General features: G+C 36.4%; 1 protein-coding gene across 1 annotated transcript in view; it reads left to right on the plus strand.

Moving 5' to 3' along the window:
- The window catches only part of SNTG2 (syntrophin gamma 2), a 268,118-nt gene that overhangs the window by 106,299 nt on the left and 147,068 nt on the right, over nucleotides 1–14,751 (plus strand). The window contains exons 3-4 of the mRNA XM_064448571.1: nucleotides 6,228–6,284; nucleotides 6,381–6,438. Of these exons, the coding sequence (XP_064304641.1) occupies nucleotides 6,228–6,284; nucleotides 6,381–6,438 (115 nt within the window). The remainder of the gene's footprint in view (nucleotides 1–6,227; nucleotides 6,285–6,380; nucleotides 6,439–14,751) is intronic.

Here is a 14,751-nt window from a genome sequence, read left to right on the forward strand (position 1 = left end):
GATTTGAAGATTATTATTAATTTTGATTCTTTTTGGCAGTTGTTGGAACTCTCTTTACTGCCTAATTCTGGTTTTCAATTATATTTGCTTATGTTCCTTTTTCTTGTCTTCATTTGAATATGATGTCCATCAGTCTTTAGATGTAATAACCTCTCTTAACCTCCTCTTTAGCCATGCAGTTTTCCCTTTTCTCTTAATTAAGGTACTTCTAATGAGTGTCATTCATTGGTTCTATGCTTCTTGCGATCCCAGTTGCATAAATGTTGAATGCAAAGTATGTAACAGTTGCTATTACAGAGTACCTTTTCAGCTGTAAAAATTTTAACTAAATCCTGCACGCTATACTCAAGACTAGGGCATGTATTGAGTCTAATCTTGCAAGCTCCGTGAAGTAGTGACTGATAGAGACCTGCTTTTTCTTGACCACGACAGCACCAGCAAACAGTGAACGTTTGCCAGGCTTTTCCCAACTAACACTTTCTCTGGACAGCCAGACATCTGCTTCTGTCATTGCCTTTGCCTCCTTGCTTTCAAGCCATGGCTGGGCATTGGCAGTCTTACTGATTTCTGTTCCCTATAGATCATTTTATGAACATCTTGGATTAATTTCAAAGTGTGTGCCTTCAGTCAAATACATGATGGAAACTTTATTCTGTCACCAGTATAAATGAGCATCAGTTCTCTATTTTAGACTGCATTTGAAACATACTGTATGCGCACACAGTTTTATTTTCACAGGGGTGGTCTTAACCATGCTGAAACCTGTCTGTTGGGTATTCAGTCTAGATTTGTTTAGGAGATTAGGTTTTAATGCAAAAGGTTCTTGATAAAATATCATGTTAGTCTCATACTTCCAACTCTGCACAGCTGATAGCCGGAAGGAAAAAGCAGAGGCAAGAAGACAGAATTACCAGTAAAGTAGTCCACATTCAGGACTGGTGTTACCAGTAGCCACTCAAGGGCACAACCAGCAAATTCTGCTTTGGCAGGTAGGGTTGTTAGTTGGATTTACTTTCCTGAAACCTGAGTTTGGCTAAACTTTTGACTCACAATTATAAGAATATGTTTGTACCAGTAGTAGTATGTTTATTATATATCTTATAAAAAGATTTATTAGGGGGATGCTATCAGAATTTTATCTACAGAACCAGCTATAGAAGCTTCATCATTTAGAGTACATTAAGTGAATATTTTTAATGTTCTTTGGACAAAGAACTTTGTGTTACTCTGTGACAACTCTCTGAATGTTACATGCTTCTCTGTCAGCATTTAAATAAAATCTAATACAAAGAAGTATGTTCTTTTATATGTATGTTTTTATTGTACATGACTACAAATGCTACCAGTACTTCTAGGGATAATTAGAAATACTGTAATTTAAATTGGTGCATGTAGTTAATGTATATTGGTGTCCTTTTTCTTTCTGTTTATTTATTTATTGTGGGATCCATCATACACAGGTTTATGGGATTTTGTCTCATCTAGAAAACATAACACAACTGTAGCACATGTTCAACATTGGCCACAGTCGTCTATACTGTATGTGAGTGTGCTGCCTGGCTACGTTTTGACTTGTGTCAAATTGTCTGTACTGGGTGTCAGGGTACTCTCTGTCACAGTTTTGGCCAATGTCACTTACAACTCTCTTAAACAACACCTCAGACCAAATCAGGAGATGGCATGTGTCATGTAGTCTCCCAGTTAGGCAGTTTGGACGGTAGTCATGTTTTCAAGGAAAAAAAATTTAGTAGTGTGGATGGGAGTTTTTACTGTATTGCTTTGCTGGAGAAAATCCTCCAGCCTGCTTTATTTTAGCGTAGGCATGACTTGTGAGTCTGGAATTGTAAGACAAATAGTCTGTTCTTTGGTTTAAAGGAGAAGTGAAAAATACCTTCCAGAATTTTGAGTTATGAGATGGGCAAGAACAAAAGTGAAGAAAGGCCCTGAGAAGAGAACGGGACCACAACAGGATAAGTTAGAGGGGACAGAGAAATCAAATAAAAGGGAATAATTACTGTTTAGTACATTGCCCTACAAAACCTGGAACTGAATTCAGTAGTGTCCTGCTTTCAGCAGGTATCTAATGTTGAATCTCCTCTAAATGACCCACAGATTTATTTTTTTTTTTTCTCAAGTACTGAGCATCTATAATTATGAATGTAAGGGTCCAAATGAAGGGCTAAATGGAAACTAGCCTATGGCGAACCATGTGAATTTGTGTTTTTTTTCCCCAAAATTAGTTTTTAATTTCTTCTTTTAAAATACAGTTGCAAAGTCAAATATTAGAAAGTTAGAAATACACAGCCTATTGTCTTTCGAATATTAGTTTTATGTTCTCTGTTATGTTGGAAGATATGCTGGGAATGAGTTGAGGGGTAACAGGAAGAAAAGGGTAGTCGCAGTATCTAGTGGTGAATGATCCTTACCCTGGAACAGAGGTGCAATGTAATCATAGACGTGTCACATCCATAAACTAACAATGAATTAACACTGTTGATCAGGAATTAGCTGCATATTATCTTCTAATGTGAAATTACAATGTGTTAAGATGCTGAACATTCAAAGCTAAGGCTGAAGATAGTCAACAAGATACTTTGAACAGATAAATTTCATACAAATGTTTAGAAAAAGCATTTAGGTATTTCCAGTTACTGAAACAGAATTAATTGTCTCTAAATCTTTGTGTGCCTCCATTCTTGCTCTATAGAATGAGGATACTTTTGTGAAACGGATTTCATTTATGTGGATGTACCTAAATATTGTACTGCTTACTACCATAATAAAGCCCAAGAGAATTTTAGTAGTACTAAATTTAGAACTAAATTAAGTTCGTGTTCATGAAATAACATGACAGATCATGCTTTAAATAAAGATAAAAAATATCTGCACACTGTAAGGTCTTAAGGCCAATATTACTGTTTTTAAACGTTTTCTTAAAAAATCCAGTTATGCTATGTCATACTACAAAAGTTCAAAATGTTGCCTTGTGTCTGTAGTCTGAATGTGTATGTTTTCCATTTCAAGTCACTGAAATTTTCACTGTATCTGTCTGTAAGATTTGGTTGTCTTCTGCCAAGGAAGATACTTTAAAACTGCTTGATCGTCCCTGAAAAGTGCTTAAAAAAAGCTAAGTATACTTAACTCCTGGCATCTGTTTCACTACTATACAAATCTCCCAAGCTATTTGGCATTCCTTTGGCCTTTGCCTGCTACCTTTTCAATTTCTTTGCATCTCTTTCAAAATGAGCGTATCAGAACTAGCTGTATTATTTAAAGTGTGTGGATCGCTGCCAGATACTGAAATAATTTATAGTCTCTCTGTTCCTTCTTAATAGTCTCCTGATGATGTAGGATTACGATAGCGATTTTGGCCATGGCATTATGCAGGAACATGGTTTTTTTCTCGTACTCAGCATGAGTCATATGTTTGGGTTTTTCGCAAGACCACCCTTTGCCAGACAGAGTGCTTTTCTCTATTTGTTTGAGCTGTTTTCCGTGTTACAAGGGTGATCTTAAATGACCTTGGCTTTGAATTGCTGTATGCTTAAAACCTGTCCTGTTCATCATTACTTTATCACAAGTGCTGTCCCTTACAAGAATTACTGCAATTAATATAGATTTTTTTAAGATCACTCTTTTTTTAAAATAACCCAGGTACTGTCACTGTCCCACAAGAAGCATATCCACTACACAGTAGCTTTATCTCAGTTACATTTTGACTTGGAATCTTTAGCTGGAAAATGTATATGTGCTTAAAATGCACCATATTATTTTGAATATTTTTATGTATTTAATCAGGTTTTTGTGGGGTGTCAGATCACTGCCTTACAAGGGTTATTACAACACTGGTACTCTGTCACTGATGTTGGAAATTTCATAGCAAGTTTCATGTCATTTGAAAAGGTATTTTCCATAAAACTTTTACCCTTTAAAATTATTAAATTATTCCTCTTTAATTACTTATGAACTGGTTTTACTGTTATTCCATAACGGAGTGGTTGGTTCAATGCCAGATTTACCATCATCTGACCTTAAAGCACTGCAATATAATGAAGATCCATGGCTCTATTTACATGTTTTCAATATTGACCCAGTATTAGCTTTTTTCTAATCTTCTGGAATTGTACACTGTTCAATTTTTTAACATTCAAAAACAATGACAAAAATCTATCTATAGAAAATGAAATGTGATGTTTGGTCTTGTATGCGCTATTCATAGTCATAGCAAATGACATATGATCATAGGACTGAAATAAGTTTATGTAAATGATCTTGATTATGACACTTGTTTATGCTCAGCTTTTGGCATTTTATTTTGCAATTTGAACATCTTTAAAAGTGAGGAGTTTTTTGCATTTTTAATATGTAGCTCTAATTATAAAAGCTGTTATGTAGGAAATGTTAAGGTACATGTTTAATACCTTCTTTCAAAGTGACCTTTAATAGGAATATTTGAAACTCTGTAATAAGCAACTCTATGAACAATGAAAATATAAATATCAAGATTGCTTCGCAGGGCTACAAACTCAATTATATCATCAGTATTATAATTTGAAACGTACCTATCAACCATATAAAAATACACATTAATTAGAGTTGAATATATAAGATGCTAATAATACCTTGCTTGACTTTTATAAAAAGTCTAAAGCTATCCATGTAGTATATTTGTATTTGTTGTCCAACAATGCTAAAGCAGTCTAAACTGTCAAAATATTTATTCCCTCATCCCTATATAATGAGATATGCTGGGATAATTTGTTTAGAAGGTATAAGTATAGGTGGAGAGAAACATTAATTAAATAAGCAGAGAGGATTTATGTCATAGAAAATTACTCTTGGGAATGAGTCACTGAATTTAAAGGTAGAGATGTATTCTAATTCTGATTCAACCTGAACTTTCCAGTGTGTATGATAATTTTAATCAGATTTGATGAAGTTCAAAATGAAGAAAAGAACCTGTGAAACAATTTGAATTAGCACAGATTTCAATAAAGCTGAATTGTATAATCTGAAATTGAATCATATGAACCTTTTGATATAAATCAGGTACCATAGGTCATAATATAATAGTTTTCCATTTTTAGCACAGACTGATATAGTATAATGTTGATGGGAACAGAAGAGAGAAATTTTGAAAATGCATTAAAGTATTCTTAATTTTTTTTTTTAACCATCTGCATTAGTTCTACCCTCCTAAAATGAGACTGAAATTTATCATTTATTGTATTCCCCTTTCCCCTGAGTCAATATGAATATATGACTAGTAAGGTGAGTGTTAGAAAAAAAGCTAAAAATAACTCGTTAATGTAAGATTATGGGCTTGAATATTGAAATAAAAATTTACATTTATCTGAATTAGTGAAATCATAAAATACCCAGTCAGGAAGTATACATATAGGAGTAATCTCATATATAATTTATGATGTACAGAAAAAGAAAATTATCTTACATGTTCAGGAATTACTGTTCTAGGTAGTGAAAGATGGCATTCTGTGCAGTACTGTTCAGCATGTTGCAAAAAAGTTCCCCTCAACTCTATAATTATTGTCAACAGATGAAGTGCTATCATTATATTGTCAGGCACCAAGATTTACACGTTAATGAAATGTCAAACTCAGCATACTATTAAACATATGATAGGTTGCTGTAGAAAAATATTGATAAATGTTTATCTTCTTTCTGCACTTAGACACGAAATGCAAGAAAATAACCAGTTGAAGCAGACGATCACTAGAAGTCTTTTGGCATATGCTGCAAAAGATTGGTTGAGGTCTGAGGACGTGGATTAGAAAACATTGGTATTTGTGATTGAAAAATGAGAATAAATATTGTGTGCATACATGATAGCAGTTAAAGAAGGTAAATCAGCTATGAAAATGCACACCTCAAAGCTCTTTGTATAGTTTTCTCATGAAAACCTTTGTCAAAACAAAGCAAAAGCATGTAAATTCTGTTTAGGAAGAGTATCACTTCAGTGATAGAAAAACATACTAAAAGTCCGCGTGCACAATTCACACACAGGTTCTGCTCTCTGTGGTAAGAAATTTTAAAAGTGCCTTAAGTAAGAATTGAATGATACTTCAGAACTGAACTTGATGGCTCAGATTCTAGGGTACCCTTGAGAATCAGTTTTTAAAAAGTAAAATATAGTTTAGAAGCATCTTCTATCGTTACTCAGATATTGTGTTTTCACCTAAATTTATTTTTTCTACAATTTTTTAAAGCACAGAACTGTTACGCTTCGTAGACAACCAGTTGGAGGCTTGGGCTTAAGCATAAAGGTATGCATAACTTCTCATTTCTTTTTTTAATTTTCAGTATGATTAGTTCACTTCAGTCTTGACTGAGATCTCACGGTTAATACACATCTTTTACAGGGTGGTGCTGAGCACAAAGTGCCTGTCGTTGTATCAAAAATATTTAAAGACCAAGCAGGTAACATATATTTATGTTTTTTACTTATATAGTACTGTAGTATATGTGGGTTTATTTTTAAAATTAAATGCTCTTTAAACTGAGAGTTGAAACATATGTATCCTCATTCATTCAGCTTCACACTATCTTTAGGCCTTTCTGCAAGTGTCCAAATGGTCCATGTGCCTTTGTGTTGAATTTAAAATCTGTAACCTTTTCAAGTCTTTAGGACCTGTACTTGAAATTTTACTGGTAAGTAATAGTTTCGGAAAACATATTTTCTACTGCAGTAAGACAGCTCTGTTGTAAACAAAATATTTAAAGTTACTTGTGAAAACAAAACTGTGACATAGGAAATCTATTGATGTACTTAACTTTAATAACCCAGAGGATAAAAAAATATAAACTGCACATATTTTTTTCCCCACACAATATTTCACTGCTCTGTGGTATGACTAACTGCCTAGTTGCAAACAGAGGGTGATTTGTAATGTTTATTATGGTGATGATAAGACAAGATCTAAATCAGTGTAGTCTAACCCAGTTAAGTATTACATTGACATTTATCTAGCAGAAGGAACATTTAGGGGACCGTGTCAGACCTTGGACTGATCTTGGCAAACGGGAGAACTGCTCTGGAAAACAAAGGGGCCCTTCAGTAAGGAAAAGAACTGTTGCACGTGAGTGGGCAGTGCTTTGCAAGGTGAACTAAGGGTCTTCGCTGAGCAAAAACGAAGTCACATTTCCTCTGGTGGACATGGACATAAGGTCTAGTTTGTTCTTTTCTTTGCTGAGGCATCCTTTTACCGGTTTGAAGATTTGCCATGTTTTTATGATAAGCTTCTATGTGTTTCCTCTCTTCTCTAGAACAAATCTACCCATTTCATGTAACCTTTCCTGCAAGAAAGGTTGCAATGTGACCTTCACTGCATGTCCTGCTCCTTAGAGGACTCAGAGCCACTGACGAGATCTTTTGAACCTAGCAGCCTCCCTTCCTGCTTTGCTGCAGTGAAGATGAAGCACATTTGCTTGGCACCCACCACGTTCAGCCTTGTGCTTTACTAGGTTGCAGGATGTGCTCATTTTAATCCTCTGCATTTTCTTCAGTGGGTCTTATTTTACTTGAAATGAAATACCCAAATTGGTAACTCATTTTCAGCTGATATCTAGTGAATATTGAATGGATTCACTGTGCCAGTATCCTGTCAGAAAGACTACTTCATGTTTCCTGCGTACAATACTTGTGTATATTTCAGTATGATAGTTCTTTTTATGATATTGCTTCTGCAGTAAGGAAGAGAAAGTGTTTTTATATCAATTCTGTTATTGTATGTGGAACACTAATAGGATCCTTGAATATACAGCATAACAAAACATACTAAGAAAATAAATACATAATAATAAAACAATGAATGTAAGCATTCAGGTCTAAGGAAGGTAATTCAGGAAATTAATAACCAACAAGGAAAGCTATCTCCTGCCCTCTTAGGACATAGTACTTTTAATCAAGGTTAGTAGTGAGTTTGGATATAAAATACCTATATGCAGAGTTTTGTAAATTGCAGCTAGTTTTTCATGAACTGCATTTAGTTGTAGAGTAACAAGTGCAATAACAGTTTTATGGGGTCAGCTGTTTACCTCAAATCTCAAAATCTCTCCTCAGAAGATACTTGTTTTGAGATCTTGTAACCTTTTGTCCAAGGAAACTCTGAAGTGAGTAGCAGTTATAACCAGAGTCAGCCCACATGTGATGTTCCTTGCTGAATCAGTGAATGGCACACCTGGCAAGGTATGAAGAAAGTGGTCTGTATAGTATCAGTTGCGCCACTGGCATGAAGAGAATCTCAGCCCTGCTTTCAGCACATGTTGGGGTTGGGTCAGGTGAACTCCTGAGGTCCCTTCCAGCCTGAGTGATTCTGCCATTCATTTAGCGCTGCACGTGCTAAAGATCAGAGATAGGTGATTAAATGCTTTTTTGTGGCACGGTGCTTTCTGCACTCCCATTCGGGCTACTGAATGTCTGCAACAGAAAACAGTGTGGAGTTTTTTGTTTATTTCTTTCTTTTGGAAAATGGATATTTCTAAAAAGCATCAAAAGATTTCGAGAAAAATTTTAGAAGTCCCGGACCTGCTTATACTGCAAATCTTTTTCTTTGGATATGATCTCAAAAAATCTCAAAGTGTTGCTGTTATTTCGTATAGGAAAAAGATAATAGCAAAGGCTATTCACAGCATTACTTCAGCAGTATCATATTTAATTGATAAGTAATAGTAAAGAAGAGAATATGTCCAAATTCAGCTCATGGATGACGTTGAGGGAATATTTCTGTTTTAAAATTCTAGTGCTTTAATATTAGAGGAAACAATCTGGGGATATTATTTAAGGGAAAATAACAACAATGTTCTAAAAACTTGTGCATTCTTTCTCCCAACAGAGATACATATATATAGATAGATATGAATGCACACATATGCATACTTAAATATATATATTTATGTATACAAGGATATCTGGAAAAATATTTGTGTTGGATATAATGGGAGGAAATGTTAAGCATGAGAGAGATGAGATTCATACAGATTTATATAAAACTAAATTTTGTACTGAACATCTGTATGTTCGTAATGTGAATAAATCACCAATGGACTTTCATTATACAAGGTACTGATAATAGTGAATCTGATAGGCTAGCTTCAAAGGTGGCTTTGAGTTAAGCAGTCAGATTAGTTTCTCCTTCAAACGAATGTACTCAATTTATAAAAAAAACAAAAAACAAACAGACACTTGTATCATGCAATAGCATATGAAAACACATCAGCTACCTGATAAAAAAAGTGATTTCTTGTCAGGAATTTTGCTATGAGGGATTTTACTGTTTTGGGTCCTTGAGTAAAATATCTGAACTTATACGAGTAAAATTCTGCTTGCTGACTAAATTACTGATTTCCTAAAATGTCTTATAACTTTTGATACTTTTTGTGAAATTTAATGCCCGTTATATGAGAACACTGCAAACTCATATTTCCAACCTTATTTAGTTTGGATGAAGTACTATTTTATAGTTCCAAAGCTAGAAGTATAATAGGGTAAAGCAGTTGCTTCTTTTTTTATCTCTGTCCCACCTTTGTGCTATCTTAAATAATGTAATTAGTAAACTATCTGTGTACTCTTTAAATTTTTTAAATATGGTAGAAACGATTTTGTTGGTATTGACCTAAGCAGCAGCTGAAGGCATTTGCAGTTCAGTTGTTGAGGTAGGGTGAATATTTTAATTGTGTTTGATTTTATTATTCAACACAAGGACTTTTGTAGCAACACTGGTAATAAATACTATTCTTACAGTTTCGACTGTCTTAGAGACCTCACAGCTGTGATCACTGTGTTTATAACTTCCAAATTAAGTTACCCTGGATCACTCTATTCAGTACGATTTTCCTGAACAAGTTCGCTGAAACATACACAGAAACTCAATTCAAGAGCATAGCTTTCCATTTGAAGGACAAGATTAAGTGGTCATTCGGTGCTGGAGACTAATGACCAATGTATGACAAATCACAGTAAAGAATGTCCTGAGTTTTTCCTGAGTACATGCCCTCCTCAAGAGTATTAAGAGCAAGTTTTGCTAATGCCAATGACATCAACAAGTTTAGGCCTTTTACATTTTTCTGTGGATTCTGTCTTCGATTCTGACAAAGGTTAAATTTTTTTTCATACCACTAAAGCTTCTGCTAAAGTTGATTTCAGAGGGACAAAAGTTCTCTGCCAGACAGAATGGGAGCAGGTAAATGCAAACACATTTAGCAACCTGGTGTAGTGGAAGATGTCCCTGCTCATGGCAGGGGGTTGGAACTAGGTGATCTTTAAGGTCCCTTCCAACCCAAACCATTCTGTGATTCTATGATTTCTAAATTCAAAAGTAAATTGATATAATTAGCTACAGAGTAATTTTAATCCCATAGGTAATTATTTCACTTCCAAAGCAAGTTTTTTTAGTCCTATCCATATATCGATTCATCTGGATGACTCAGCATATTAGCAACATTGCTAATAATCTCCCAGGTTATGAAGAGATACTATTGATGTTGAAGCTTCCCAGTAAGATTTTTCTAAGACTGATTCATGCTTTCTCTAGGGGATTTTTAAATGTAATTTAATACAGTATTGCTTTTCTTACATTTTCCTTCTGAAACTGGCTTCAGATAGATCATTGTACAATAGTTGGTCATTTACTAATAGCTTCTATGTTTGTATTATTTTTACATATGTGTTATAATTAGCATTAACAATTTATTTATGGTAAAGACTGCAGTAGATTTACAGTCAAATAGAGGTAGAGTCCTCTTCTCAGAGATGTGTAACTGAATATCGTGAACTTTGAAAGGAATCAGATCATTCAGGCTTACTTGTTGTACAGTGAATCTGTAAAATACTTTGTCAGATCCATTACATATACTTTAAGGAATCCTTATACACAATATATAGGTAAAGTGTACAAGCTTTCATGTGTTTACATCTTTCTGTTGTCTGTTATTCCCTTTTTCAATTACTAAAGAGTCTATGAACTTGTGGAATAAGTTATTCCACTTGTGGAATTCCACTTGTGGAATAAGTTATGAACTTGTGGAATAAGTTATTGTGGAATAAGGGTGGAGACTGTAACCAATGGACTTTGAAAACTAGTATCATACATACAAGTGACACTGCATATAGTACTGGAAATTTTAATTGTATAAACATCAAGCAAACAATTTTCTTTTTTGCATTGCAGAATTATCGTTAGCAATCACGTTCTGTTACCTTAATGCAACTTTCTACTTTTGTGAGACTTGCTGTAATAATCTGGCTGCTGCTGAGCTCTGCTCATATCTCATATAACATGTGGAGTCAGACAAGCAGTCTGAGGCATGATAAAAATAGTTAAATAAAATTAAATAAAACCTGGTAGAACATGGATAGTTTGCATTTTGACATTTTCAAAAAAGGTCCTCTCTTGAGAGCCAAAATTGGTTAAAACCTTGATTTGAAAGCATTTCCCACCTTCTGTAATAAAAAGTGACTTGTAACTCAAAATTCTGCAGTATTGAAAAATCTTCTATTTTGCATATTTTGTCCACTTCTGACCAGGGGTGCTGTGTACCCTGGCAGGATTGGAACAAATTCGGGACATTCAGCCACTGAAACATTCTTGGCATAAAGTTGTGTACTTTGCAAACACAGACGGTGTCCAGATATCGCAGCCTGGCTGCCTGCATTCAGGACCATCTGGTTGGAGGACATGGTGTCAGTTTGATGAGGGCTTTTAACAGTTTCACTTATACATATATGCCAGGTAAAGATGGTTTAGTATGGAAGCATATGTGATACTTTCCCCATAGGTATTTTTTTCTGATTGACTCCAGCCATTCACAAGGGTGGTAGAACTAGGGTACCAAGCCTAGTCTGAACAAGTTGGTGGGCATGATGTGAGATTACAGTTAAGATGCACAGCTTGGTTAAATTCACAGCTGATGTTCTTCAGCCCTACAGCTGTATTCACCTTTGCTTCATCAGCCTTGGAGATTCATTCCACTGAGCCAACAAGGTCAAGATTAAGGATGAGTTAAACCCAAATAGAGGTATTTGCATTTATAAGGAAGTCAGAATGGATCAAAAATTTGCATTATGCCTTATGCTAATGAAGGTTAAGACTGAGCACAAGGCCATCTTTCAATATAAGAAAGGCCTCATTTGAACATAAAGACACTTGAAGCTGGATGGTATTTAATATTTGTACACTGTTTCCTAATATCACTTAGAAATTTCTTCAGTTATTTTTTCAGGATTATTCATGCTTTCTATAATTAATTTTTAATTATCTTTGCCAGTGTTATTTATTACTGGAAAGCTAATGATATCTGAAGATAGCATCTACTCACTGTTCTCTCTCGGACCTGTGCCTCCAACTCTAAATTTACTTTCAGATGGCATAAAAGAACATTCTTAGCATTTTGGATTTATTTTTTTTAGTGTCTCCTTGAGACTAGGCAGGCTGCAAAAGGCAGTACCTCTTAATAGAAAGGACATCTTAATGAATGTAAAAGATCAGTCAACAAATAAAAGGAAGGCACTTTGATCCCAAATTCAGGAAAGTATTTTTATTCAAACTAATAGTTAAGAACATATTTCTTCAGGTCCAATGACACAAATGGCAGTCATTGTATATTTAGTGAGAAGCATATAGGTAGATGAACTCTTGAGTTGAGGTTCTAGAACAATTTATGCTACAGGGGTCTGTTTTGACGTTTAAACACTGAAGCAAGAGACTGAAATTATAGACCTAAATCTTTGGGTATGTCATGATTTAACCACAGCCAGCAACTAAAGCACCACCCAGCCGCTTGCTCACTCCCGTCAGGTGGGATGGAGGAGAGAATCAGAAGGGTAAAAGTGAGAAAACTCATGGGTTGAGATAAAGACAATTTAAAGTTTAATAAGTAAAGAAAAAGCCACGCCCACAAGCAAAGCAAAACAAGGAATCCATTCACTGCTTCCCATGGGCAGGCAGGTTCAGCCATCCCCAGGAACGCAGGGCTCCATCACACGTAACAGTTATTTGGGAAGACAAACACCGTCACTGCAAATTACCCCCTTCCTCCTTCTTCCCCCAGCTTTATATGCTGAGCATGAATTCATATGGTGTGGGATATCCCTTGCGTCAGTTGTGGTCAATTTTGGTCACTTTAGTCGGCTGTGCCCCCTCCCAGCTTCTGGTGCACCCCCAGCCTCCTCACTGGTGGGGTGGGGTGAGAAACAGAAAAGCCCTTGGCTGTGTCTAAGCCTTGCTCAGCAATAACAAAAACATCTCTGTATTATCAACACTGTTTTGGTCACAAATCCAAAACATAGCCCTGTACTAGCTACTATAAAGAAAATTTACTATCTGATCCAAAACCAACAAAGGGTTGATGGATGTAAAGAGTTGCTTTTTAAGTGTTTATTTGACTGAACAGGCATATACTTAAGAGAAGATCTAGTAAATGTTTTTATGATGGTAATGTTTTGATTGTTACAATGAAATGCATATTTTATGCATTAAAATTATTCATAATTCCTGGACAGCAGAAAATTTGGAATGAAATCTTCGTAAGTTTCACTTAGAAATGTTGGGGTTTTGTAGAATTTGTGTTTGTTTTTATTTTTTTAAATAGGATTTAAGAGCTTAATGAATCCAGAACTCATATTTAGAGGGAAAACCAAAGCATTCCCATTTTGAAATTTGTTTTCATTCCTTTGGTTTGACTAAAAAAATGAAACAGTGAATTAGCTGTCCAGCTCTAGATTTAGGCAGTTGCTTATGTACTTTCCCAAAATGAGGCTTTCTATAAGTATGCACATATACAGCCAGCATGGGTTTATGAAAGGGAGGTCCTGCCTCACTAACCTGGTCTCCTTCTATGATAAGGTGACCCGCTTAGTGGATGAGAGGAAGGCTGTGGACATTGTCTACTTGGACTTTAGTAAGGCCTTTGACACTGTCTCCCACAGCATTCTCCTGGAGAAGCTGGCTGCTCACGGCTTGGACAAGCGCACTCTGCGCTGGGTTAAAAACTGGCTTGATGGCCGAGCCCAGGGAGTGGTGGTGAATGGAGTCAAATCCAGTTGGCGGCCAGTCATGAGTGGTGTTCCCCAGGGCTCAGTGTTGGGGCTGGTCCTGTTCAATATCTTCACTGATGATCTGGATGAGGGGATTGAGTGCACCCTCAGTAAGTTTGAAGATGACACCAAGCTGGGTGGCAGTGTCAATCTGCTGGAGGGCAGGAAGGCCCTACAGAGGGACCTGGACAGGCTGGATTGTTGGGCCAGAGCCAACAGTATGAGATTCAACAAGGCCAAGTGCCGGGTCCTGCACTTCGGTCACAACAACCCCATGCAACGCTACAGGCCTGGGGAGGAGTGACTGGAGAGCTGCCTGGAGGGAAAGGACCTGTGGGTGCTGGCTGACAGCCGCCTGAGCATGAGCCAGCAGTGTGCTCAGGTGGCCAAGAAGGCCAACAGCATCCTGGTTTGTATCAGGAAGAGTGTGGCCAGCAGGAGCAGGGCAGTGATCGTGCCCCTGTACTCGGCACTGGTGAGGCCGCACCTCGAGTACTGTGTTCAGTTTTGGGCGCCTCAGGACAAGAAGGACATCGAGGTGCTGGAGTGTGTCCAGAGAAGGGCAACGAAGTTGGTGAAGGGTCTAAAGAACAAGTCTTATAAGAGCGGCTGAGGGAGCTGGGGTTGTGTAGCCTGGAGAAGAGGAGGCTGAGGGGAGACCTTATCACTCTCTACAACTACCTGAGAGGAGGTTGTAGCAA

Source organism: Phalacrocorax carbo, chromosome 3, assembly GCF_963921805.1.
Source record: "Phalacrocorax carbo chromosome 3, bPhaCar2.1, whole genome shotgun sequence".
Taxonomy (NCBI): domain Eukaryota; kingdom Metazoa; phylum Chordata; class Aves; order Suliformes; family Phalacrocoracidae; genus Phalacrocorax; species Phalacrocorax carbo.